Source organism: Hyperolius riggenbachi, chromosome 5, assembly GCF_040937935.1.
Source record: "Hyperolius riggenbachi isolate aHypRig1 chromosome 5, aHypRig1.pri, whole genome shotgun sequence".
Taxonomy (NCBI): domain Eukaryota; kingdom Metazoa; phylum Chordata; class Amphibia; order Anura; family Hyperoliidae; genus Hyperolius; species Hyperolius riggenbachi.
Window position 1 is genome coordinate 85,316,791 of NC_090650.1, and position 24,961 is coordinate 85,341,751.

The 24,961-nt window shown below is 44.4% G+C and overlaps 1 protein-coding gene across 1 annotated transcript in view; it reads left to right on the top strand.

Moving 5' to 3' along the window:
* The window catches only part of LOC137519661 (solute carrier family 22 member 13-like), a 38,564-nt gene extending 16,743 nt beyond the window's left edge, over positions 1-21,821 (top strand). Inside the window, exons 4-10 of the mRNA XM_068238630.1 lie at positions 595-763; positions 2,776-2,896; positions 7,353-7,447; positions 11,551-11,765; positions 13,821-13,929; positions 16,723-16,932; positions 21,447-21,821. Coding sequence (XP_068094731.1) covers positions 595-763; positions 2,776-2,896; positions 7,353-7,447; positions 11,551-11,765; positions 13,821-13,929; positions 16,723-16,932; positions 21,447-21,516 — 989 coding nt within the window. The 3' untranslated portion in view covers positions 21,517-21,821. The remainder of the gene's footprint in view (positions 1-594; positions 764-2,775; positions 2,897-7,352; positions 7,448-11,550; positions 11,766-13,820; positions 13,930-16,722; positions 16,933-21,446) is intronic.
* Positions 21,822-24,961: the final 3,140 nt, after the last annotated feature.

Genomic DNA, 24,961 nt, shown 5'->3' on the forward strand with positions numbered 1-24,961 from the left:
TTAATTGATAGGAGTGTCCCTGCCCTGCAAAATGATCAGTTTGTCTTTTGTCTACTACCGGTTTTTGCTGATCAAACAAAGCAGAGAAGCTTCTCTGCCCCTCACCTGGTTACAGATGTGTCTGTTGTACAGACTTCTTGTAAAAGAAACGCTACAAACGTATGCCTGCTAATTGACAATGGCACTCACCCTATCCTGAGTGCTCGTAGCGCTCGCTGTGCTACTCTGATAAGGCGTGTTAAAATAAGGTGTGATATCTTTGATAAGGTGTGATATTTGAGTTATCACGGTTTAGTTAATCAAGCCCTTAGAGTATTATCACATTTTTGACTATGGTTATTATGACTAAATGACTACCAATGATGCATTTTTTTTCTGTGAATGACAAACATGACAGGATAGCATCATGCAATAGTGAAGTATAAGTTTATTGAGAATTGTGGTTTATCTGCATTGGTTATGAATTGCATGTAAATAATTATACACTCTTGGCAACTCTGCAAAGCACCCAGACTAATTAATAACAGCAGAGCTCTAGGACTGAAGAGGTTTTAGTGTTAAATTCTTACAGCTCTTAATATTTTTTTCTTGCAGTTGCAGAGTGGGTGGGATCATCCCAGCGTTCATACGCCACTATAATCGGCCACGTATGCTTTGCTGTAGGACTGATCGTTTTGTCTGGTGTAGCTTATGCCATTCGGGACTGGAGGATGCTACAAGTAGCTTGTGCTGCACCCACTGGCCTTCTACTCTGCTATATCTGGTGGGTATGTGTAGAAATACCTTCTGAAAAGAAAGGGGAGAGGGGAATAAGAATGCAGGGAGCCAAACCTGGTGTAGTATGTGTTTGAATTAACAATGTGCAAACAATAAGGCTCTACTCACACTTTTCTGATTGCCAAGCCCAGGGCCGTTTTAAGGGATGGGCATACCAGGCAGATGGCAGGGGTGCAAACTGTAGGAGGGGGCACCACAAAGCTAGTCTTAGCAAACTGTACTTTATGTAATTCTTGTAGCCAACTGCTAGTTCTATTAGGAAATTATTGTTGCAGCTCTTATTGGATTTCCAGGACAATATTCCAACCTGTAAGGACTGGACATAAACTGTATAATGTTTATAAACTGGATACACACAACTCAAAACCGTTATTGGAAGGGTTTGTTATATGGGTTCAGGCAATTTAGGCCTGTGAGATGTATATGGCCTGGTAATAATTTGTGTATCCTTTGGACATTTATTTTGAGAAAAACATATTTCTATGTAAACTATCAATTTATTTTTTGGTGCCCAAAAAGTTAATTGATGTAGGCTATGATTTTCCTGTTCACGAGATCGGGATAGGGAGACAAAAAGTGCCTTGCCTGGGGCACCAAAATGGCCAGAAAGAGGCCTGGCCAAGCCCTACATCACCCCTAGCGATGGTCAATGAGATGCAAATATTTCTGAGTAGATGCAAAAGTATGCAAATGTATGTATGCAAATGTATTCAACTTAAAAATCGACCAAGCAAATTCCACCTTGGCAGGGTTCGAGTGGTCCATTTTCAAGCTGAGTAAATGTGCAAGCAAAATTTGGAATGAGCTTGGAATTATGTATCTCTCCTTGACCATCCCTAAGGACCACTTTCAGCACACGGAGAGGATATTAATCTAATTATCCCTCCTTGGAGCAGTTATCAATCTTGGTTCTACACTGAAAAAGTACGTAATTAAAAATTGCAGATGCTGTGATGCGTTTCCGTTAGGGAAATGACATGATCAAAAAAATCAGAAATGGAAAGAAAGAGGAACTCACCTCGTAAATTAATTCATATGGGCATATAACATAGAGTATAAGACTTAGATGGTTTAGGCAGAGTAGGATCATCCCATTAGACAGGTACCTGGGGCCTAGTGGGTTTCAGAGCGCCCAACTCCCACTTTCTCTGTCCTGTGTCCCACCTCAGATTGCTAAAAGGACCATCAGGATAAGCCAAAGCTCTACCTTGCTTAGGACTCCATTTCATCTGAATCCATCACTGGGTTAAGGCAACACCCTCTAAAGAGACATTTACATATCCACTAGCTAGTAAGCTTAACTGTCACCTGAGGAAGTGGCTGAGACCCACACACGAGTTGTTTGTGGTGCTGTGTTAAAGTCTTTGCCAAACAGGCTGGTATTTTCTCAAGGTAATTAGTGCTAGGGGCTTAGTCTATCAATTCAGTGCTGCAATAGATGCAGTGGTTCTCATCACGAGCTGGTGACCATGAGTAACTCATGATCACAAGCTTTTTTTTTGCAATCACGAGTTCGTAATCAGCTTCCGTGATCGGCTCTCGATCGAATACACTTGTGATCGCACTCATTACCGGACTTGGGATCACAAGTCGGTATTCATGATTAAAAAGCCGCCGACTTTAGCGGTTAATATTAACCACTAAAGTTGGCTGGGTTTCTAATCACGAATACCGACTCATGATTGGTGATTACATGCGGTTATTCAACTCAAAACCGCACTCGAGTCCCTTTCTACTCGTGATCATGATCACAAAACAATTTGGAAGTGGGCGGAGTCAAGCTCGTGATCACTCGTATTCATGATCAGGGGTATTCGAGCAACTCTGAATAGATGGCCAGCAATTGTTTCTGGTATCCATAGCAATGAGTTCATAACATCATCTAGGTGAAAACTGTCAGACTGGGCTATTTGTCCTATTATACCTCTGTGTAACTAGTAAAATATTTTTACTTTAATGTTACTTTGAGAGGTAACTTAACTCAAGTTTCATTGACAGGCTTCTTCCAGAATCACCCAGATGGCTTCTAACTAAAGGAAAACACAAACAGGCCCAAAAGCTGCTCCAGAAAGCAGCAAAGATAAATAAACGAGAAATATCTGAGGAAATACTGCAGCAGGTAAGAGTCACATGCACTAGACTTGTTAAGCTAAGCATAAACATATTGATTTAGGTTTGATCGATTTTCAAATCGACCAACAGTCGATTAAAATGAATCACAGTCGCAGTGGCCAACAAGAATGTATGTTTGGTTGATTATGTAGTGGAGAAAGTGTCAGTACATGGGCAGCGCTGCACTGGGGCATGCTGGGGCACTGGACCCCCCCCCCCCCCCCTGGGAATCTCTGTTTTTCCCTTAGTGCCCCCCCCCCCCCCCCCCACTCAGTCACATACAGCTAACTGTTTTGAGGCTCCGTAGTGTAAGGTGAACAAAATAGGGTTTGTAAAAATAGGATATTAATCCTGATTCAAAACTTCTTGTCTAAGATACAAGCTCTAGTCTGTAGCCATATTTAGCTATTAAGATAAGGGGCTTGATTCACAAAGAGTGCTAACTGTTAGCACGGGCGTTTTCACGCGAATTTTCCCATTGCGCGCGCTCACGAATTTTCACGCTAAACGATAACGTTTTCGCGCACAAACGCGAATTTCGCAGTAAGTTATCGTTTCGCGTGAAAATTCGCGAGCGCGCACAATGCGAAAATTCGCACGAAAACGGCCGTGCTAACAGTTAGCACTCTTTTGTGAATCAAGCCCAAGGAATTGCACACACAGTGTTTCTCTCCCTCCTGCCTCTTCCCCCTCCCTTGCTTGTAGAGTCATGAGACACAGGCTCGGGGTAGTGATGGGTGAACACCTGGATGTTCGGGTTCGGTCCGAACAGGCCGAACATGGGCCAGATGTTCGGCATGTTCGGCCCGAACCCCCGAACTCAATGCAAGTCAATGGGGACCCGAACATGCCGCAATACGGCCCCCCTATGGGGTCGCAGGCATAAGGGGGGAGCATGCCCCGATCGCGGGGGGGGGGGGGGGGGGGTCGGAAATTCCCCCCACCCCCTCCGCTAGCGCTCCCCCCTCTGCCCGCTTCCCCATAAAAAAGTTGGCGTAAAGTTAAATATTACCGGTGGTGGCTGCTGCAGTGGCTGGCTGGCAGTGGTGTGAGTGAGGACTAGGAGGAGGAGTCCGAGTATGACGCGTTGAGGCCAGGCAGCGGGCGGTTCAGCGGTATTACCCTTGTGGTACTTCCGCCCTTTCTCTGACCTCACGTCCTCTACGTGATGACGCATACGATGGTACGCGTGACGCGTACCCTCGTATGCGCCATCACGTAGAGGACGTGAGGTCAGAGAAAGGGCGGATGTACCACAAGGGTACTACCGCTGAACCGCCCGCTGCCTGGCCTCAACGCGTCATACTCGGACTCCTCCTCCTCATTCACACCACTGCCAGCCAGCCACTGCAGCAGCCACCACCGGTAATATTTAACTTTACGACAACTTTTTTTATGGGGAAGCGGGCAGAGGGGGGAGCGCTAGCGGAGGGGGTGGGGGGAATTTCCGACCCCCCCCCCCGCGATCGGGGCATGCTCCCCCCTTATGCCTGCGACCCCATAGGGGGGCGGTATTCGGCCGAACAGGGCCCTGTTCGGCCGAACAGGGGCCCTGTTCTGCCCTGTTCGGCCGGGCATTTAGTAGTTCGGGCGAACCCGAACGGTTTGGCCGAACACCATCAGGTGTTCGGCCGAACTCGAACATCACCCGAACAGGGTGATGTTCTGCAGAACCCGAACAGTGGCGAACACTGTTCGCCCAACACTAGCTCGGGGCTGGAAGGATTTGTGTGTGATCTGTCCACACAGGAGCAGCTTGCTAGCATGTAAGGATTAAAAAGCACCACTAAACTAGCCAAGTACATCTGTAGGTAACTTTTCTTCAATAACAGCACCATCATTTGGACAATCTGCTCTGCTCAAAAGCCTCTGAGTTCTGTTTGTGATGTTTCCATTTGGTTCCTATCATTGCTGAACTAGTTAGCCTTAATTTTATCACCTGAGTTATGCAAAAATTATCTTAAGCTTGCCATACAAACATCAATTTTGATCACCCTTTGTGCCCCCATTAAAATTTGAAGCTGGAGCCGCCACTGCTTCAGTAGGAGGAAAGCACATTGAATGATGGGGTACATGGGTTGTATGCACTAAGCGGAACTAAGAAGAATTACGTGCATAAAGTATTATGTACAAAGAGTAAACCGTAATGCATTGCAAGTAATGTATTGCATTCTACTCTACTCATCATGCAGAAAAACTCTACGCAGTTATTCTGCTTAATGTAGTTTAGTGCATAATGTTACTAGATTGAGGCCCCTTTTACACTCGTGCCTTGGAGGAGTGTGCCACAGGATCCCCAAGCAAATCCGTACTCATATGACCCTGTGGCAGAGTGTGCCAACAATGTCATAAGCATAAGCCTGCCCCTAGCTCAGTGAATTACTCCCAGCTGGACAGGAAGTATGTCACTGGGATGCCCGTCATTCTGCAAATGCGCGCTGCACCACACTCCATCGTTCATACTTACTGCGTCGCCATAGACTTGCATTACTACAAAATCTGTGTTAGGCATGCGGTAACGCACTGTTAACTTTGCAACGGCATTGCAGCAATTTGAATACTTTCACATCACGTCACATTAAGTATGAGAGTCTCCAAAGACTTTATTTGCCTTAGTGGCCTCTTGCGGTAACAAAGTTTACCGCAATGCCACAGTGTAAAAGGGCCCTTAATCAGAATCATTCAAAAAGTTAAAAAAAAAACAATCAGATATTTGTACAATCAACAGAAATTTACCAACCTGACCGATCTAGGTTCTTTCAAATCTATAGTCATTCATAACTTTTGATCGATTAAATTAAAAAAAAAAAACATGGTTTTCAGTCAATTCAATGAAAGAATTGAACAGTCCCCTAGATAGAATAAAATAATTGGTCTTATGTGTGCCAGATTTTATTTATATACACAGCTTCCTTGCAGTGGTCAAGCTAGTTGTAATGGTTATTCAAGCTAGCAATAATGGTCATATACACACTTAGAGTACCTAAATACAAAGATGTGACTCCTAAGGCTGTGTTCCCACTTGAGCGGAGAATGGACATTGTTTGTCCGTTCTCCGCTCATTGCTAAACGGATAGTGAATGGCGCCTATTTAATAAATAGGAGCCATTCACACTTGTCACTCTGCAACGGATCCGTGGGATCTGTTGCAGTAAGCGGGCTGCACTTCTGTGCAGTCCGCTATAATCCTGGACAGGTGGATGCGTTCCCCCATATAACCTATGGGGGGTAACACATCTACTCCAGGCTACACATGGACCATCAGAGTGGACATTACACGGTTCGCTCAGCTGATCCGGCACAAGTGGGAACCGGGCATAAAAGGATCACTGTTTTTTTTTTACAAAGAATAACTATTTAAAGAGCGTATGAAGCCGTAAAAAATATCTATTTTTACTTGCCAGATCTCTTCATCAATTAGATTATAGCTGAAACGCTGCATTCCTGCAGCAGATTGATGTATTTATACCCCCGAAATCCGCAGGGCAAAATTCAGGGATGGATGTATGGAAGATTAAAGGAAGGGTACAAAAAAGAGGAACAGATGCCCATTTCAAGGATTCTGATTGCTTTCTCTGAATAATTTCTTCAGCACTAATGTTGCTCCAATTTTCCTTGGATTGGTTAAGATAAATATGCACTTGTGTTTCCAAAAACATCTAATCGTAAACACCATTTGAATGTTAGGTCTAGATAATTAGGTATTTCAAATATTACAGTAGATAAGATACCTAAGTGAAATGTCTAACTAACACAGCAAGGTGAGGTGGCCGTGGGTGTTCACCTACAGAATGGCCAGAAATGGTCCAAAGGAAGTTAACCCTCCACACCTGTTATTTTAATCTCTTGAGGTTGTTTTTGTGGACCAGAGAAATTGTGTAGTTAAGTACTCCTGAACCGAACATCAAACCTATGGGAAAACAACAAACATATTTTCCAAATACTTACCTCTCCAGAGTTAGCCCGGCATCCCATTTTTGTGCCCCCATGGTCCCGTTCAGCCGCAGTCCACAGACAAAAAATGCACCCTCCATCTTTAAAATGGCACTGACCCTGGAAATGCTTCATGTAGAGCAGTGTCCAGGAGTCTCAGCTTCCTCTGTGCACTGCTGAGAGCTGCGACGGTGAAGAGCATGCACAGAGGGGCAGAGACAGGATGTTAAGGGGGCGGGACAGGGTGCAGACTGGCAAGGAAAACGGCTTCTTCCTCCTCAACAGTATTCGAAGACCTTTGCCAGTTGAAGAATAAAAATAAATAATTTTTTGGGGGTTGGGGAGACACTGTAAGGTATGGCGGGTGATGTAACTTATGTTACAGCACCATGTAAATGGATATTTGGAAAAGTACCAAATGGTTTTACCTCTGTAGAAAGAAGTACAGTACTAGAGCAATACACGTTACTCGGGTAATCACATAAATATTGTTAAACATACCAAAACTCTTCTCTCTTTCTTATTTTAAGTTGCAAGAAGAAAAACAGGAAAAATCGGGAAACATAACTGATCTTTTTAAGACCCCGAATCTGAGAAAAATAACTCTTATTATGTGTTGCGTATGGTAAGTTTTGATAGTGACAGTAAGTAACGCACTGAAAAATATAGACATTCATTTACAAGATGGTTCTTAAAGAGAATATGTACTCTAAAATTCTTACAATAAAAAGCATACCATTCTATTCATTATGTTCTCCTGGGCCCCTCTGTGTTGTTTCTGTCACTCCCTGTTGCAATCCAGGCTTGTAATTGCCAGTTTTACGCAGTGTTTACAAACAAAAGACATGGCTGCTAACAGCATATGATAGGCTGAGAGAAGTTCAGTCTGTGACTCATACAGAGCCCGGAGGGGGCGTGGAGAGGGTGTGTATAGCTTCTTCCTATCACAAGCAGAACAGCACATTCCAGCCTGAGCCGACAAAGCTGACAAAGGAGAGAAGATTAGATTATATAACAGAGATAATACAGCCATTGTGCAACTAGGAAAGGCTGCAGTAAGACAGACCACATTAGAATAGGTATAGGAACTTATAGGATAGAAGAAATAAGGCTAAACATTTTGTTACAGAGTCTCTTTAAGTTATACAAAATGTTCCCTGTTACCTATAAGTGTGCGTTAGACAAGCTAGTTTACAGTGTATATTTAATAGTATATTGGTATTTCACAGAGCCAAGCCAAGCATTAAATAAACATATAATTTTCCTCAGTCCTGGACTGAAACCAGATTAAAGCAAACCTGAAATGAAAATAAACTGATGAGATAAACAACTGCACCTATAGTAATCCTAAATAGTACCCCCATAGTCTTATTTATTTTAATTAAAAAGCCAGGTTTGAAGTTTTGACTGTCTCAGGTTCTCAAAAGCAGTTTAATATTTATTCATCTTCCATAAATCCAAATCTTGAACTATTGATATTGGTATCTGTTTCCTGTACTTAAAAGCGTTTTATGACTTCTAATTAGCAATCTGTAAATCTGAGTACTCACCACCTGACGGGTCCAGCGATGTCCCCTTGATGATGAGCGTTCAGCGACTCCTCCTCTTGCTTGCGACGTCATATGTTGCAACATGACGGGCGCAAACGAGAAGTCATGCGATCGCAGTACTTTGTGCGAGGATCTTGAAGATCAAATCCAACATTATTGGTGTGCTTTGCTAAACGTTGTTCACGTTGGAAAAATCGCGTGATGGTACAGGCCTTAAGAGTTATGCTGCCCTCCGACTTACCCGGCTGCAGAGAAACTGTTTTTTTGATCTCTGTTATTCTTGTCCTTCTCTACACTGTTCTTCAGTCACAGTCACTGGTGGAGATAACACCAGGGGTTGCGATCTGGTGGCCCTTCCAGCAAAGTAGCTTACTGTCTGATTGGGGTAACAGCCCATTGCCCTTTGCAGGATGCTCTATTGAAGACACATATATTCTGCAACCTGGGGAAGTTTTTAATCAGTGCTGAAATCAATAGGGCCCTGACAATTATGGTTTTTAGCTGCAGAAACCTCTTTTACATGCAAAAATTAATATCTGCACAATTTAATTAAGCTGTTAAAGGGGGTTGTAACATCCCCCCCTCCCAAAAAATTGCCTAAAAAAGTTATTGTCACAAATCCATTTTTTTTAAAATAGGCCCTATTTATTCCTTAATTTTATGTTTTCATGTGTGCCTTTGTTGAGTTGTGCAAAACTGTGCAGGGCCAACAGGATTGTGGGAAGTCTTTTTTTATCTACCGCAGCATACTTATCTTAAGATACAAATAACAGAAACTTCCTATTTTAGAGAAGATAAGCACACTATGATCAGATGGTAATTGAATCCCACCTCCCTTTGAAGAATATACACAGTGATGTAACCCTTCTATCCAGGTGATGTTTGCTGGGACAATAATCTATAAGCAGTAGCTGGGTTAAAAAAAAAAAGAAAGAAATAGGCAGAAGTGATGTCACTTTTGGCATCACAGAGAAACAGTAAAAATGGAAACCAGCAGAAGTATATTTTTATTTTTTCATACCACATTTCTCTTAAATCTGACAGTGAACACTACACACAACAGGATAGGTAAGCTAAATAAATATTTTCTTATTGGATGATTTATTGTAATTTTTTCAGTTAATATGGAGTTTCATTCCACTTTAAATGGTGTTTTTAGACCGATGCTGAAAATCAACTTTAACATTATTAATATGGTATCTTTATTGTTTACCTTAACCTCCTTAACGGTAATGCCGAGTCAGGTTTGGTCTGAAAATCCACTCAGAAAAAAACTCAGAGCGGTAACCGTGAGCTGGATCCATGGGAGTTGTGTAATGTGCAGGGCTGCCGCAGATCTATCTAGCAGTATGATTTTTAGGGTCAAAAGATTTGTTCACACTATGAGCGCTTTGAGCTTTTTTTAAGTGCTAGCATTTTATTAAAAGCGCTATAAAAGCGCTTGTGTAATGAATTCCAATGTGAGTTTTCACACATGAGTGCTGAGCTTTTTTTCCAATCACAAACGTGGGTCCTGCACCATTTTCTGGGCATTTGTGCTTCAATGAAAGGTATATGAAAATCGCAAAGCGCTTTAACTACTTATCGACCGCCCTACGCCAATGGGCGTTGCCACGGCGGCAGCCCCAGGACCGCCTAACGCCAATTGGCATCAAATCCTAGGGCCGGCTACTGCACGAGATCACGTGCAGGCTGTGCGCCCATCTCCTGCTTGAGGGGCGGAGCTCTGCCCCGCCTTCAGTCTCCGAGTGGCGATCGCCGCTCGGGAGACTGTTAGATGGTGAAACCGCCATCTAATTACAGCAGCGCTGTAATGGGGACAGCCGTGTGACACGGCTGTCCCCTCCAGAGCGTCAGGAGTGATCAGCTGTCATAGGCTGAAGCCTATGACTGCCGATCACAGGGATCGGCTGGCGGAGGGAGGGAGGGCGGGGATACAAAATAAATAAACAAATAGGTAAAAATATTTTAAAAAACACACAAATAAATATTTATATAAAAAAATAAACATATGGGGGGCACAGGACCGGGCCGAGGCATAGGCTGGAGAGGCTGCAGCCTCAGGGCGCAGTGTAGGAGGGGGCGCACAATTCATTCAGCTGTCATTCTTAATTGTGTTTGAAGCAGAAAGAAATAAGAAAAGGGGATACATGGCAATGGCTGCAAGCCAGATAACTAGATATTAAGGTGTTGGGGAGGTTGGGGGCCCTGTGGCGCATCTTAGTCTAATAACAATCAGTGTGTGACGGGTGGGGTGGGAAGGATTGGGGGGCGCACTTTGGTGTCTCAGCCTTGGGTGCTGGAGGACCTTGTCCCAGCTCTGGGGGGGCAATCAGACCCCACCAACAGAGAGCTCTGTTGGTGGGGAGAAAGGGGGGGGGATCACTTGTGTGCTGAGTTGTGCAGCCCTGCAGCTTGGCCTTAAAGCTGCAGTGGCCTATTAAGCAAAAACTGGCCTGGTCTTTAGGGGGGTTTGGCACTGTAGTCCTCAAGTGGTTAAATGCTCTTGGAAAAGTAATTTTGTGAGCGCTTTTCATGATAAATTACATTAACCTCCCTAACGGTATGAGTATTTCCTGATTTTAGGTTCTTAAAGTGGTTCCATTTCTTAACAAGCTTTTACAACCTAAAAATCTTACCGCTAGATAGACCTGCGGCGGCCCTGCGCTTTACTCACCTTCCATGGATCCAGCTCGGGGTTACCGCTCTGAGCTTCGGATTTCGAGCCCAAGCCTGATTCTGTGTTGCCGTAAAGGGGGTTAAAGATATTCAGTTCCAGGTCAAAGTTTTCACTTCCTGGTTGTCTGTAAACAGAAAAGCTCAAATTGCTAAACAAAAGCGCTTACAAAAATCGCAAACCGATAAAAAAACGACGGTAAAAGTGCTTCTAAAAGCGCTCACAACAGCGCTCGGTGTTTGAGATTGCGCTTGCGATCTATAATGTGAACTAAACCTAAAAACGTGTGAAAAAATTCCACTGCTTTCTGACACTAAAATCCGGAAATAATCATAACGGCAGGCAGGTTAAACCAATAAACAAGCTAATAAACAAGCTACTTTTGTATTTGCAATAATTTATTTTATATTAAGTGCTGGGTAATTGTGATGCAACTCCATGTTTATGATTATCCTGCATTTGAAGAAAAGGTTTTAGCAGTATTTCCTAATCCCGTTTCAGGTTTGTGAATAGTTTGGTGTATTATGGTCTGAGCCTCAATGTGGGGAGTTTTGGCCTGGACATATATCTGACCCAACTCATATTTGGAGCTGTAGAAATCCCAGCTCGTGTTGGGGCCATGTTCATGGTGCAGTATATTGGAAGGAAACCAAGCCAGGCAGCTTGTTTGCTGTTTGGAGGAGTTGTATGCCTAATTGTAACTGCAATACCAGAAGGTAAGCACAGCATCTCTATAGAGCACTTTATTCATTGCCTTGTACTTACATGTGTTTTACTAGAGTATAGTTTATAAAAAGCATACATGCCATGCAACCAATAGCTCATACTGCTATCTGCCTGATAGTATGTCCTGAAAGTATATGTTATTTTCTTAGTTTGCTATATGTGTATTGTAAGACTCTTACAGTTGTTTTTATTTGCTGTATTGTTTTCTGTTAGCTACAAATAAAGCTTGAATGTGTAAAAAAATAAAACTTTATTGAGATTGCTAAGGTGTCACAGCTCCTTTCTTGACATTTTTAGCATACTGTACATATTCTTAAGTGAGCTTCAGATAACTTATAAATGTTCAGATCAATAATGTAATATATTTTCATTACACATTTTACTTCTGTGTTATAATACAAGCTTCTTACAGCCATTGTTTATGTTACAAAACTCATTCATTGCCAAACTGTTCCATTCTGCCAGGAATGATAATACGTAAAAAGAGTTAATTTACAAGTATTTAACATTTTGGCGCCTGCAAGCGACAGAACAATGTAGAAAGCGACAGAAATAATAGTAATAGGTGGAAGTGTGGGCGGGATTAAGGTTAGTCATGCAGAGGACGGTTGTTAAGGGTAACTGTTGGGTGGGTTGAGGTTAGCTGTGATGGGTGGTGGTTAAGGTTAGCCATAGGGGGGTTGTTACGGTTATCCGTGGTAGTGGTGGTTAAGGTTAGCCGTGGGGTGGGGGTGGTTAAAGGGACCCTGAGCAGTCAAAAAGAATTAAACTGGTACTTACCTGGGGCTTGCTCCAGCCCACCGTAGGCCGCAAGGTCCACCGGCATCCTCCTGGCTAAGCTGGCTCCTCTCTCGGTCCTGCTGGCCGCTCCATTACCGACAACTTTCCGGCTGAAGGTCGGCTGTTTCTCCCTGAATGGAGACGCTCCACATCATCACGCCGACCACTATGCGTCATCGCGACAACCGGTGTGACAGTCCTGCGTATGCGCGGTCCAGAGATAGAAAACCGGGGAGGCGCCAGCGGGACCAGGAGAGGAGCCAGGAGGATGCCGGTGGACCTTGCGGCCTACGGTGGGCTGGAGGAAGCCCCAGGTAAGTACCAGTTTCATTAGTGGGAGGTTTCAGTATGAGAATAGGGTGAAGTTTAGCTGTAGTTAAATACTGGAATTTATTACCAATATTTTACTATTGTTTTTCCTATTGTAATAGTAGAATATCAGTCAATTTCTACTATCAGCTTTTCTGGAGCCCAAATTTCAATGCACCCTTTTTTGTTGTACACGAGGGAGTGTGCTTTTTTGGAGGGGGGAAAGGATTTTCTTGGTGAACAATTGATTTGTAAATAGGAGAATCTACTGGTGACTTCATATTAAGGCTTAGAAACAGATGGCTAAAAAGATTTTACACTACTTTTTTTTTACCACAACACTGTTTACTACACACCTGATTATTTCCACCATCCTGAACCATAAATGCATTAAAGGGGTACTATGGCGAAACATTTTAAAATTTAAAAGCTGTGCAAACATAGACAAATAAGAAGTACGTTTTTTTCCAGAGCAAAATGAGCCATAAATGACTTTTCTCCTATGTTGCTGTCACTTACAGGAGGTAGAAGAAGCAACAGGTTTTGGACTAGTCCATCTCTTCATAGGGGATTCTCTGCAAGGCTTTTATTCTTTATAAAGATATTCCCTAAAAGGATTTAAACTATGATGCTGGCCAGATTTCCTGCTCCCTACACAGTTTTTTGGCAGTTGGACGGAGCGACTGCCATTCACTAATTGCTTTAGAAAATAAATAAATCCCTGAGAATCCCCCATGAAGAGATAGACTAGTCCAAAACCTGTCGCTTCTGTCAGATTTCTACTACCTACTGTCACAGCAACATAGGAGAAAAATAATTTATGGCTCATTTTACTTACTTCTTATTTGTATATGTTTGACCATATTTGAAATTTTAAAATTTTTTCGCCATAGTGCCCCTTTAAATGGAAAGATATCAGATTACAGAATATCACCTGAACTATTCTTCCTCTACAGACCTTTCCACAGTAACCACTGTGCTCGCTGTGATGGGAAAATTTGCAACTGCGTCTACATATTCCATATGTTATATTTACGCTGCTGAGCTCTTCCCCACTGTCATCCGGTGAGTATGTGACAAACCTGTACAAGTCTGAAAAGGTGGCCATACATCTATCAACTTGGTGGCCGATCGACATCCCACTTGATCATTATTATCGAGTTGGGATGAAAACCAGTACAAGAGCATGCCCAATCGACGATGCGACCAATTTTGGGACAACATTGGTAGCATGCATTGATTGGACATATTGGATATGCTGCAAGATGTCGGGCCATTGTGGTTGATCAGGTGTGTGGCAGTAACAGCGAGCGTATTTAGGGACAAGCAACGAACATGATGAAACCCCCGGCTCTGTTCCCCCTAATGTCAAATATGTGTGTGTCCCCCCCCCCCCCGGTGCACTATACTTTACCTGTCCGTCTCCGCTGCTCACCACAATACACATACGTGTGGTTGCCGGAGTAATGTGGGCACTTGAGGCAGCGTTGAACACAGACAGCTGAAGTATAGTGCACCGGGCACCAGGGGGAGCACATTTGACATTGGGGAGACAGGCGGCCCGAAACATGTGCACCGATAACATGTGTGGTGTCACAAGGCCAACTCCAGTTTTTACGTTTTAAATTAAAGTTTTTACCACTGATGTTTAACATGAAAAGTAAGAAAATGCTTACACAGCTAGTTAGACATCATTTGTACATTGTCATTTTAGAACACTTTGTTATTTATAGTTGTCCTTTAAAGAGGATCTGTAACGTCAAAAGAACCCCTGGGGGGTACTCACCTCGGGTGGGGGAAGCCTCCGGATCCTAATGAGGCTTCCCACGCCGTCCTCCGTCCCTCAGGGGTCTCGCTGCAGCCCTCCAAGAAAGATGACGTCAATATTTACCTTCCTGGCTCCTGCGCAGGCGCTCTGACGGCTGTCAGCTCCGAACTACATGGAAATACCCGATCGCCGTCGGGTCTGCTCTACTGCGCAGGCGCAAGTTTCCGGCGCCTGCGCAGTAGAGCGGATCCGACTGAGATCGGGTATTTCCGTGTAGTTTGGAGCCGAGAGCAGCCACAGCGCCCCCGCTGGAGCCTGCAAAGGTAAATATTGAACTGACAGTCGGGTCTGACGCCGGCTGTTCGGAGGGCTGCAGCGAGACCCCCGTGGGACAGAGGACGGCATGGGAAGCCTCATTAGGATCCGGAGGCTTCCCCCACCCGAGATGAGTACCCCCCAGGGGATCTTTTTGATGTTACAGAGTCTCTTTAAGGCTCCCTTAGTGGCTGCAGCTCTAGCGCTTTGAGTCTGCCAAGAGAAAAGTGTGATATAAACGTTCTGTGTCTTTTAGTGTATATTTTTTAGTTCAGAAGATAGCTTATGTCGATGGTTCCTGTGATTTTAACAGCCTCAGGTTCATCTAAAAGACAAAAGGAGACCTGGAGCCCAATGGTGCAGAAACGTGTAAGATTCAGGAAAGCAAATTGCTAAGGATGTATATACTCATAAAGGCGGGTTGCAAATCCTTGCAACCACCGTCCCCGCTCGGTTTCCCAGGTCTGTTGACAGGAACTGGGTGGTCGCACTCTGGAAGTTCTTTAGGACAACTAAAAAACTATCACCTCTAAAAGAGGTATGAAAAGACACTTAAAACAGGGGTGGAGGCGCCCAATCCATAAAAGATAGGCTAATAAGCTATTAATCTTATAAACAGAGAGGTTATCTTACCTCTCTTGAAGAATTTGGACCAGTTTATTGAAAAAAGGTATTTTATTCAAGTACATAAAATTGACAACGCGTTTCGTGAGTACTTGCCCGCTTCCTCAGGTCAGTGAAAAAAGTATGTCGCAAGTATGAGTGCCTGTCTGACATTGCAGTTACAGATGAAGTAGTGAATAGAATAGCAGACAACAAAATAATAATCCAAACATTTGTATAGCGCTTTTCTCCTGTCAGACTCAAAGTGCTCAAGAGCTGCAGCCACTGGGACGTGCTCAGGAGGCCACCCTGCAGTGTTAGGGAGTCTGTCTTTGAACTCCTTACTGAATAGGTACTGACCCTAGCCAGGATTCAAACCCTGGTGTCCCATGTCAAAGGCTGTGTCCTTAACCAGTACACTATCCAACCAACTGACTTTGTAAGCACAGCCTTATCTACCACCTTTGTTTTTCTTATAGAGCAAGTTTCTAGTCAGTTGACACCTTTTTTAAACAGAATGCACATGCATGGATCATGGTAGTATATGTGTAGTTTTTCTACTCTCTGCCTAAATCCATGTGCCCTGTGATGGCAACTTGGAATATACCGTATATTCATGCTTCATCATGAATTTCATTTCATCCCACTAACATTTGATAATTTCTGATCACCAAACGGATCAGTTGATTGTAAACAATCGGTTGTGCCCTCTAACAAACCTGAAAACCAACTTCATCAGTTTAATGGATTTAATAATTTTTCCATATCAATCTCATCAATCTGATTGGATTGGTTAGCGGGGCTTTGGCCGTTAGTAGGCATGACTGATAGTTTCTGATCAGTCATCACGGTGATTGGAAACTATTGATCAGGACTGTATCGTTAATGGCCACCTTTAGACCTAACTGCGTTGCAGCTAGTTATAAAGGTAATTTCTTTCGCTATTATGATAACTAAGATCTGGTTATAACTGCTTAATGCTGCTTTCTGTATGCATTCTTGTTTAGACACCTAAGCCTGAGATAATAGTAATATTACCACTGTGTGCACAAAGGTGTACTGGTCTACTAATATCTACCAAAAGTTGGAATATTGGTTTGGGCGGACAATTCCTTAATATAACCTACTAGATAAAGTTGAAATTGCATACGGTAATAATGTTTCTTTTGTAGGCAGAACGGGGTGGGTCTTTGTTCCATGACATCCAGGGTGGGTGGAATAATTGCCCCACTCATAAACCTCTTGGCCAAGTATCACCGGGCTATTCCAATGGCCATTTATGGCATTGCACCAATTGTTGGAGGTGTCCTCAGCCTCTTCCTTCCAGAGACAAACAAAAAAGAGCTACAGGACTACACACAGGAAGTGAACAACATACCAAGGTGCGTAATCTCTCCAAAGGAACTTATGTTGTGTAAAGTTACATTTCAGCTTTGATGTAAAATTGCCATACTCATAGGTGGATACTGCACAAGTATTTTTGCAATTTAGTGTTATTAAAAATTATATCTCAGTTTTCCACTGGGAGCGGTTTAGTCTGTTTCATCCATTCAAGTATCAACTTGCGTTTCCTGCTACTCAGGGAGTGCTGTGATTTGCCCCAATGACGTTGTCCTGCCCTTGAGACCATCGGCTCCAATGAACTAAAGGGAGCAGCGGCAGATCAGAGCCTGTGTGTGAGAGGGCACAGTGAAAGCAGCATTCTGTTTCAGGAGGTACATTGTCAATGCAGGGGGTAGTGCGACAGCCAGAGGTCTGAGCGAGACACAGAGGGATAAAGGAGGATGCAGGTAGAGTTGGGCCGAACCTCCGATTTTAGGTTCGCGAACCGGGTTCGCGAACTTTCGCGGAAGGTTCGGTTCGCGTTAAAGTTCGCGAACCGCAATAGACTTCAATGGGGATGCGAACTTTGAAAAAAAAAAAAAATTATGCTGGCCACAAAAGTGATGGAAAAGATGTTTCAAGGGGTCTAACACCTGGAGGGGGGCATGGCGGAGTGGGATACACGCCAAAAGTCACCGGGAAAAATCTGGATTTGACGCAAAGCAGCGTTTTAAGGCCAGAAATCACATTGAATGCTAAATGACAGGCCTAAAGTGCTTTAAAACATCTTGCATGTGTATACATCAATCAGGGAGTGTAATTAAGGTACTGCTTCACACTGACACACCAAACTCCACTGAACAGAACAGGTATGCAGTGGCGGGTTCACTGAACAGAACAGGTATGCAGTGGCGGGTCCACTGAACAGGTATACAGTGGCGGGTCCACTGAACAGAACAGGTATGCAGTGGCGGGTTCACTAAACAGGTATACAGTGGCGGGTCCACTGAACAGAACAGGTATGCAGTGGTGGGTTCACAGAACAGGTATGCAGTGGCAGGATCAATGAACAGGTATGCAGTGGCAGGATCAATGAACAGGTATGCAGTGGCAGGATCAATGAACAGGTATGCAGTGGCAGGATCAATGAACAGGTATGCAGTGGCAGGATCAATGAACAGGTATGCAGTGGCAGGATCAATGAACAGGTATGCAGTGGCAGGATCAATGAACAGGTATGCAGTGGCAGGATCAATGAACAGGTATGCAGTGGCAGGATCAATGAACAGGTATGCAGCCAGGGACAAGCTAAGGCTAACTAATCTTTCCCTATGAGAGACTGCAGTAGCTCGCCCTACTCTAACTAATGCAGGCACACGAGTGGCCACGGCCGCCGCTGCCTGCCTATATAAGGGGGGGTGGGGCTCCAGGGGCTAGTGTAGCCTAATTGGCTACACTGGGCCTGCTGACTGTGATGTAGAGGGTCAAAGTTGACCCTCAGTGCATTATGGGGCGAACCGCAATGGGGCGAACTTTTCCGCAATAAAGTTCGCGTGCGGTACCCGCACGCGAACCACCTAGGTTCGCGCGAACCAGGTTCGCCGGCGAACCGTTCGGCCCAACTCTAGATGCAGGGGACAAAGCAGGAGCCAGATAAGGACACAGGGGGACAAAGGAGGACCCAGGAGTCAGGACAGACTTAAACAAGGAGGATAATATTTATTTTTCTCTTTTATGCTGCTCTGCTCCTCCCTCCACAGCAGGGTTCTAGGACTCATTCCCTCCCTGCAGCATTAATGTTGGCTCCGGTATTATTTGTACCATAAGAGGCACTGACTTTTTCTCCCCAATTTTTTTGGGGGAAAAAGTGCATCTTATGGTTAAAAAAAAAAAAATACGGTTTGTATTGTCTGTATTTTCCATGCCTTGGACTGTAACTATTGTGGTTATGTTTTTTGTTGTTGTTGTTGATCTAATTGTTGTTCTTGTTTGGTGCTATTTTTAGTGCCAATGTTGAAAAATCAATAAACATTATCTTATAAAAAAAATAGTGATTAACAGTCGCAGGTGATGTGCTGAAATGAGATCTCAGGTATGGAGACTTTACTCAAGAGACAAAAGAAACCATTAGGACTTCTTTACTCTAGAAGTGGTGTAGAGCAGTGCACACACCACCCCAGCACCACTGAAGGTCAGGCTGCTTCTTCATTCCAATCACACTAAGGGATACACTTCATGCGTGGCTTGTTTATGGCTGTTGAAAGTGCAGTGATGGCTGTGATGCACTGCATTCCATCTCAGCCAGCAGTGCTGCACCACAGTGTGTGAATGGACCCTAAGGTGGTATAACTGTACAGCATATAAAATATGAATTCTGCATGGACTAACCTTCAAAAGAAATCTAAATAAAATACTGTAAATGAGGTGGCCATTGGCAGTTGGCACCATAAGATACTGTCCACTACTGTCACTTTCCTGAAGTAATAACTCCCACCACTGTTACATCTTAGGATCACCGGCGTAACCACCGGGGATGCGACCCCCTCAGCCGCAGGGGGGCAAGGGCCGCTCCAGGGCCTGCCAGCCATGTGCGGGGGGGGGGGGGGGGGAGCGCTGCTGCCTGTCCGATTCTAGGACCCCCCAGCCAGGTGTGGAACTGGCCGCAGCGTCTAATAGATGCCGGGCCAGTTCATTCCCCGCAGCCGCAGTCTGTCTCCCGGGAGGCAGAGCAGGGCTACGGCAAGATGGCTGCCGAAGCCCTGCTCTGGAGACTATTTGTGTCTCCAGTACAGGGCTTCGGGAGCCATCTTGCCGTAGCCCTGCACTCTGCCTGTCAGCGCGGGAGATGTGCAGGAGGATCATCGGAGGATCTGAGGCCAGGAGAGGAGACTTCTGCCAGGTGAGTGAATTGTTTTTTGTTTGTTTTTTTACAGGTGCTGCCCACTGTACTATTTTCTGTTGACTGCTGCCCACATTGCGATTTTCTGGTGCCTGCTGCCCACATTGCGATTTTCTGGTGCCTGCTGCCCACATTGCGAATTTTTTCTTATGCCTGCTGCCCACATTGTGATTTTCTGGTGGCTGCTGCCCACATTGCGATTTTTCTGGTGACTGCTGCCCACTGTAGGATTTTCTGGTGAATGCTGCCCACATTGTGATTTTTCTGGTGACTGCTGCCCACTGTACGATTTTTTTGGTGAACGCTGCCCACATTGCGATTTTCTGTTGACTGCTACCCACTGTACGATTTTCTGTTGACTGCTGCCCACTGTACGATTTTCTGGTGACTGCTGCCCACATTGCGATTTTTCTGGTGACTGCTGCCCACTGTAGGATTTTCTGGTGACTGCTGCCCACTGTACGATTTTCTGGTGACTGCTGCCAACATTACGATTTTCTGGTGACTGCTGCCCACTGTACGATTTTCTGGTGACTGCTGCCCACATTGCGATTTTCTGTTGACTGCTGCCCACTGTACGATTTTCTGTTGACTGCTGCCCACTGTACTATTTTCTGGTGAATGATTCCCAAATTGCGATTTTCTGGTGACTGCTGCCCACTATATTATTTTCTGGTGCCTGCTGCCCTTTGTACGATTTTCTGGTGAACGCTGCCAACTGTACGATTTTCTGGTGACTGCTGCCCACATTGCAATTTTTCTGGTGACTGCTGCCCACTGTACGATTTTCTGGTGAACGCTGCCCGCTGTACGATTTTCTGGTGAACGCTGCCCACTGTACGATTTTCTGGTGAACGCTGCCCAGTGTACGATTTTCTGGTGAACACAGCCCTCATTGCGATTTTCTGGTGACTGCTGCCCACTGTACGATGTTCTAGTGAATGCTGCCCACATTGTGATTTTCTGATGACTGCTGCCCACTCTACAATTTTCTGGTGAACGCTGCCCACATTGCGATTTTCTGGTGACTGCTGCCCACTTTACGATTATTTTATGGTGAAATGCTGCCCACTTTATTATTTTATGGTAAAAAGCTGCCCACTTTACGATTAGTTTATGGTGAAATGCTGCCCACTTTACGATTATTTTATGGTGAAATGCTGCCCACTTTGCGATTATTTTATGGTGAAATGCTGCCCACTTAACGATTAGTTTATGGTGAAATGCTGCCCACTTTACGATTAGTTTATGGTGAAATGCTGCCCACTTTACGATTCATTTCTGGTGAAATGCTGCCCACTTTACAATGAATTTCTGGTGCATTACGATTATTTTATGGTGAAACGCTTCCCCTTTACAATTATTTTATAGTGAAACGCCGCCCCAGTACAATTATTTTATAGTGAAACGCTGCCCCATTACAATTATTTGGTACCTATGGTGGGGGGGGGGGGGCATCCAAATTTTCGCAGGGGGACCCAGTGATTTCTAGTTACGCCCCTGCTTAGGATCCACAATGAAGTAATGAAGCAGGCTTTTATGGTGATGGAGGATATCTTGGCTAAGTGGTCCTGGCTGCTAATCCCAGTGTCCACCTCATTTGTTGCTATATAATGTACAGTATTACCTTATGCTATGGTCATTGGTGGTTACAAAAAAACTCTTTACTTTCAGTTTTGACAGCACAAGCAAAGAACATCAAGAACAAAGTACAGCAGAGGAGATGAAGAGTACCCATTTCTAAACTGCTCCACGAAAAATGGACTGAATACGTTTTGTGAATTATTGCTTGTTTTACAAAATCTATAAAGAGGATGCAATGAAAATAAGCACAATAGATACATTACAAAATTAAAATACTGTAGACCTGCATGGTGTTTTCACCTCTAGATACAGGAATTATCCTGGCCACCTCTAAAGCACCATCCTGCCCTATCTGGGAATTTTCTTGAAACGTGGTCTATTCTCATAAAGGTGGAATGTCAGCTTATGGGTTGTCGCCTGGCAAACTGGTCCACATGAGTCAGTCACTGTCAGGCAGCCACAGATCAGATAAAAAAAAATACTAAACAAAAATTGTGTAACGTGTCAACATTTTGTGTAGCATGCACTGCTATTGTATTTTAAAATATTGTGGCCTTTAAATATATCCCTTTTTTATATTTTGAACAACAACTTCAGTTCGTGGAGACTACCAGGATATCATGATGAGGTGTTTAAAAAAAGAACCAAAATGCGGTCTATTGATATGCTGTAAAGTACAGCATTGCCTTCTTAAAACAGAAGGTATTCACATTTTTGTACACAAATTGAGAGTATTTTGATCCTTTCAGCCTATCTCATCATTACATTGCCATCTGCTTTTTCGAGTCCTGCTACATAGAGGTGGACCTTGCTACTCTTCAGGTTCTACTCCATAGAGCTGTACCTTGCTACTCTGTCAGGTTATATTCTATACAGTCCTTTCTAAGCTTTTAAGCACTACTCCATAGAGCCATACTATTCTGTAAAGTAGATCCATATTTTCCTGCAATGTGTTACTCCACAGCTTACTTATCTTTGAAGTTCTACTCCGTAGACCCATACCTTGCTAATCTATAAAGTTCAGCTCTGCAGAGCCACGCCTCACTATTAAGTGAACTCCACGGAGGTATATGCTACTTTATTGTAAAGTCTAGCTGTATAGTGCCATAACTTAAATGGTGGTAGTGGTAGTAGTGGAGCACTTCCTCAAATGAAGCAATGATGTGCCACGGTTGAGCCTGCTGCACATAGGCTCACTAGTCAAATGGTAAAGATGAATCCGGCACCATCAACATAAGTATATATGCTCTTTTATTGGCACATAACAGCTGTCATAACAACGTTTCAGGGCAGCCGCCCCTTTATCAAGCTGAGCTGTTAGCCATCAAATTTACACTCTCATACAAAGCTCTTTATATACATAGCATGGTGTGCAAGTAACCAATCACATTTAAATTGCTGTATCAACCAATCCTGCAGTCCGTCCTCAGAGCGGACCTAATGGGGAACTATGTTGCTAATACTTCATAGGTGCGTATGAACACGGATCCTCCCACCCACTCCCATCCTTTCCCATTACCGAGAGGCAGAGACACGCCTTGATGTCAGAGCACGCATGGCCGTCACTCTCAGCAGGCCGCCAGCCCGGCGGACCTGATGGGGAACTGACCTGCATGACGTGGGGTAGGCGGAGCTATCGCGCCGCCTCCCACGTTGCCCTGACTACGCTAGTGGGAGCGGCGAAATATAGCGGATGAAATCGAGAGCTAGATTTGTTGCCTTTTATTTAATATTCAATATATATTGTTTTCTATGTGCCTCTCTGTGTGGCAGCCTGTGCTGTTATTTGTGAATTGATATACTTTGACTGTTCCCCTATGGCATGTCCTCCCTGCATAATGTTGATACTATTTATTGTTGACTGTACATATAGTATATTAATTGCCCCATTGGTTGCCCTCTTGCCTCGCTAATGTGTCCTCTGATTAATAGCCACGTTGTTTTCCGCATGTCGTGTGGGTTTGCACGACATGTGGCACTGTTTACAAGCAGAGGAGATTTCCTATTGGCTGGTGAGGTAGAGGCGTGCCTTCCTTTCCATTCGCTATGGTGAGCGGCGATATTTCGCCGCTCCCACTAGCGTAGTTAGGGCAATGTGGGAGGCGGCGCGATAGCTCCGCCTACCCCGCGTCACGCAGGTCAGTTCCCCATCAGGTCCGCCGGGCTGGCGGCCTGCTGAGAGTGACGGCCATGCATGCTCTGACATCAAGGCGTGTCTCTGCCTCTCGGTAATGGGAAAGGCTGGGAGTGGGTGGGAGTATCCGTGTTCAAACGCACCTATGAAGTGTTAGGAACACAGTTCCCCATCAGGTCCCCTCTGAGGACGGACTGCAGGATTGGTTGATACAGCAATGTCAATGTGATTGGTTACTTGCACACCATGCTATGTATATAAAGAGCTTTGTATGACAGTGTAAATTTGATGGCTAACAGCTCAGCTTGATAAAGGGGCGGCTGCCCTGAAACGTTGTTATGACAGCCAGTGGTGCTCAGCAGAGCTCGAATATTCGAGTAGCTCGAATATTCGAGCTCTTTTTCAGCTATTCGAGCTCGGTATTCGAGCTCCGAATAGCTGCAGCTATTCGAATGGGCTATTCGAGTAAACGCGAATAGCCCATTCACTATTCGAGCTATTCGAGCAAACGGCGCTATTCGAGCTCGGGTACCGAGCTCGAATAGCGTCATAGCCCAGATTGATGTCCTTAGAGCCAATCAGAGGGCTCCCAGGCCCTCTGACGGCAGCCAATCACAGAGGGGGACCCTGGCCAGCCCCTACCCTATAAATAGCGGCCGCCATGTTAGGTTTCTCCGTCCTTGCCTGAGACTTGCATAGAGAGAGAGTTGCTCCTTTGTGCTTTGGCTTAGCAAGAGCTCTATTGTGGTCATTTACCTAGCGTTTTTGCTCACATACACCTCCTATACACACCTATATTGTTGTTAGTTAGATAGACATTGTATTTTAGTTAGTAGCTTTTGTGTTACATAGACAGAGACAGCTGCTGCAGGCAAGCTTACAGCTTTAGGCCTCAGGGCCTGCCTGTGTGGGCAGCTGTTCTCTCCTGTCCTCTGTTAGTATATTTCTCTCATCTATACCAGTATTTCTGCTGTCCTTTACTACTGATTGATTCTGTATTTAGTATTGTAGTTATACTGTACTAGGACACTCACTGTCACTGTTCATAGGCTAAGGCTAAGGCTACTAGCTCCTGCGTGTGTGCACTCACTGTCTTGTACACACACACTCTATTTCCTTCTGATTACTGATTGATTATTGTAATTAGTTGTACTTACTGTTACTACTTACTCTTACTGTACTAGGAGTCTAGGACACTCAGTCACTGTTCATAGGCTACTAGCTCCTGCGTGTGTGCACTCACTCACTGTCTGTGTACTGTAGTGTACACACACACTCTATTTCCTGATTACTGATTGATTATTGTAATTAGTTGTACTTACTGTTACTACTTACTCTTACTGTACTAGGAGTCTAGGACACTCAGTCACTGTTCATGGGCTACTAGCTCCTGCGTGTGTGCACTCACTCACTGTCTGTGTACTGTAGTGTACACACACACTCTATTTCCTTCTGATTACTGATTGATTAT